Genomic DNA, 3,252 nt, shown 5'->3' with positions numbered 1-3,252 from the left:
GCATAGAGGGGGAGGATCACCTCCTTGGACCTGCTTGAGATGCATCTGTGGATGCACGACAAGGTGCAGTTGGCCTTCCTAGCCGCCTCCCCACATTGCCGACTCATTTTCATCTTGGAATCAATAATGACTCCCAGATCCTTTTCCATTTCCTTTTCTTGTATGTCAGCGATATTTCCAGAATCCTGGATGTCAAGCCTAATTTCTCAAAAGCTGTTTTGACAAACAGAACCAAAGGGGTGATATTTCCCCTCTATGCAGCATTGGTGAGACTGCAGTTGGAGTACTGCATCTAGTTCTGGGTGCTGTACTTCAACATGGATGTTGATAGACTCGAGAGGGTCCAGAGAAGGGCCACTTGAATGGTTAGGGGCTTACAGGACAAGCCCTATGAGGAGAGACTGAGGGACCTGGACGCCTTCAGCCTCTGCAAGAGAAGGCTGAGAAGTGATCTTGTGGCCACCTACAAATACATTAGGGGGCACAGCAAAGGATCGGAGAGGCTCTATTCACCAGGGCGCCTCTTGGGGTAACAAGGAACAACGGTCACAAACCAACAGACAGCAGATTTAGGCTGGACATCAGGAATAACTAGGTGGTACTCTTTAAGAGAAGGCTGGATAGGCAACTGGGTGGGGTTATCCGACCCCAGCACTCTGTCCTGCCTAGGCAGGGGATCGGACTCGATGATCTATTGAGGTCCCTTCCAGGGACTAATACTGGAAAGAACAGAGTTGAAGGGAAAAGGTGCTTGTTTCTTTGTTAAACTGCATATAATACTTCAGCTAGAAAGGAACAGAGTACGACAGAGGAGAGGGAGAATTAACTTACAGGAAAGAAAGAAAGAAAGAAAGAAAGAAAGAAAGAAAGACAGACAGGCCATCACACTTCTTTCAGAGACCCTTAACATCACAACATTATTAGCAGACAGTAAGAAGATAAGAAGCAGATAGTTAAGGGGAGAGAACCAAGACCCTTGTAAAAACAGTCAATGGCCATGAGGTGACAGGTAAAAGCAGACAAGGAATGGATAATGCAGAAAAAAATAAAAATGATGATTGATGGGAGAAGAAAATCTGAAATGGAGAATACCAAATAGGAAAAAATATTTGAGAAGTTCAGACAGAGACTGGGATTAACATATTCAAAATAAGATTTAGGATGGATGTTACAAACACATGAAGAAAGATAAGAAAGGAATAGTCTATGGCATTGCATTCCACTTCTACCTATTCTCTTTACATTGCCCCAGTTGTCAGGGTGTTACAGTGTGATAACACGTGCAATATACCTGGCTTATAAGGTGGTAGGGTGGGCTGTAAATCTTGATTGCAGAAGTCAGTCCGACAGCACTCAATTGTTCGACGTAGCTGAGCTTTTGGTGAATCCTATTAAAAAGACAACAGAGAAAGGAGAAAAAAAAAAATCAGGAGTTTTGAAACGGCCAAATAAGAATGCGAATACAACTGTTATGGACTGCACAACTCAACCACACTTTATGCTGAGTTTACAACTGAAAACTCCCACACTTAGAGAACTTGGCTACAGAATTAATTTTCTGAGAATGTGCAGGCAAGTTCATAACTTGAAGTAAAAAATAAATTTAAAAAGCTCCTTTAATAAATGGAACCCCTCTGACAGTTTCAGTGTTCCCCAAATGATCTGTCAGGAGTTGGCAACCCATGGCCAGCCCTCCCTTCCTCTGCTGTAGGCCATCAATCCCCTCTACAGTAGGCCATCAATCCCCTCTACAGTGCCTAAGCTGCCTGCTGATGCCTCAGCCCTCCTTGCTTTGTGCCGAGGGGTCCTTTCTCATCCTACTTCACTTACCTTCACTGTCAAATTTGGTGTTCCCCATTGCCACGCGTGATGAGAACTAGCAGCACTTGGTGATGAGGGTAAAAGGAAGTTGCATTAGGGGGCACAAGAGCAGTCCTCAGCACAAAGCAGGGAGGGATGGGGCACCGCAGAAGGGGATGATGCAGAATGGATTGGTGGCCTGCAGTGGTGGCTGAGTTGGAGGCATCAGCCTGCCATTCTTAAAAGCTGTTGATTGAAAATAGATCCTTCAAAGGCCTGCCAAACAATCTTCTCAGTCTCTTTCTCAGCCTCATTCAGTCTCTTCCAACCTTGGCTCCCCATCCCAAGTCCCATTTTCTTCATCTACCTAGTCTTGGTCTCTACTCCTCAGGCCATTTATCTCAGGCCCAGTCTACTTGTTCAGCAAGTACCAGGCCATAAACAACCACTTTTCTGAGTGGAAGAATCACTGCTCTCCTGGTCGAAATTGCCAGTGCATTCAGTTTCTCTTGGAGGAAATATGTCTCACCCAGGAGAACCATCTTCCCTTTGACAGCATTTCTCTTGCTAGAACACTTGCACACTGGACTACTCTATAATAGGGAAGAGTCAAGCAGCAACTTCCGCTGTGTCACCTTTCTCATTTGCTCAAGCCATGAACTATATTGGTGTAGCAGTTGTAACAAGTTGGGAGATGATTGTAGATGTTGGTTTAAGTTACAAGTTCCTTACTTCAATAAATTCTGTTGACCCACTGGAATTCATTTGCTGTTCCTGATTTCTTTGGGGAGAACAGCTAGATGTTGCTTTCAGTTGCCTGCTTAGCGTACTGTTTATTTAATGATGGCCTTTGTTTGCTATGTCCACAACAATCACAAAATCATAGAAAATTAGGTTGGAAGGGACCTCAGGATATCATCTAGTCCAACCCCCTGCTCAAAGGACCATCCCCAACTGCATCATCCCAGCCAAGGTTGTGTCTAGCTGGATCCTCCATGGATGGAGATTATACAACCTCCCTGGGTAACCAGTTCCTAGGGAGAAAGTTTTTTTTTCTAATATGTAACCTAAACTTCCCTTGCTGTAACTGAAGACCATTGCTCCTTGTTCTGTCATCTGCCACCACTGAGAACAATTTAGCTCCATCCTCTTTGGAACCACCCTTCAGATGGTTAGAATCTGCTATCAAATCCCCCCTCAGTCTTCTCTTCTCCAGACTAAATTAGCTCAGTACCCTCAGCCTCTCCCCAGAAGTCATGTGCCACTGCCCCCCTAACCATTTTTATTGCTCTCTCTAATTTGTCCACATCCTTTCTGTAGTGGCAGGCCCAAAACTGGACACAGTACTCCAGATGCGACACCTCACCAGTGCTGAATAGAGGGCTGAATCATTTCCCTTGACAACACGCCTACTAAATTTGGGCCTGTAAGTCATTAGCCTTGTTTACAACA

General features: G+C 44.8%; 1 protein-coding gene across 2 annotated transcripts in view; it reads right to left on the bottom strand.

Moving 5' to 3' along the window:
• BMPR1A (bone morphogenetic protein receptor type 1A) overlaps positions 1–3,252 on the bottom strand; it is a 142,436-nt gene that overhangs the window by 38,198 nt on the left and 100,986 nt on the right. For both annotated transcript variants that reach the window (XR_002094822.1, XM_019502248.1), the window contains exon 5: positions 1,292–1,388. Coding sequence is in view for 1 of the 2 variants with exons in the window: in XM_019502248.1 (XP_019357793.1) it covers positions 1,292–1,388 (97 nt within the window). In the remaining variant the exon portion in view is untranslated. The remainder of the gene's footprint in view (positions 1–1,291; positions 1,389–3,252) is intronic.

The sequence above is a fragment of the Gavialis gangeticus genome, unplaced genomic scaffold (assembly GCF_001723915.1).
Source record: "Gavialis gangeticus isolate Ggan-Ray unplaced genomic scaffold, GavGan_comp1, whole genome shotgun sequence".
Taxonomy (NCBI): Eukaryota; Metazoa; Chordata; order Crocodylia; family Gavialidae; genus Gavialis; species Gavialis gangeticus.
Note: the sequence above shows the minus strand (reverse complement) of the source record. Positions and strands in the feature narration are given on the sequence as shown.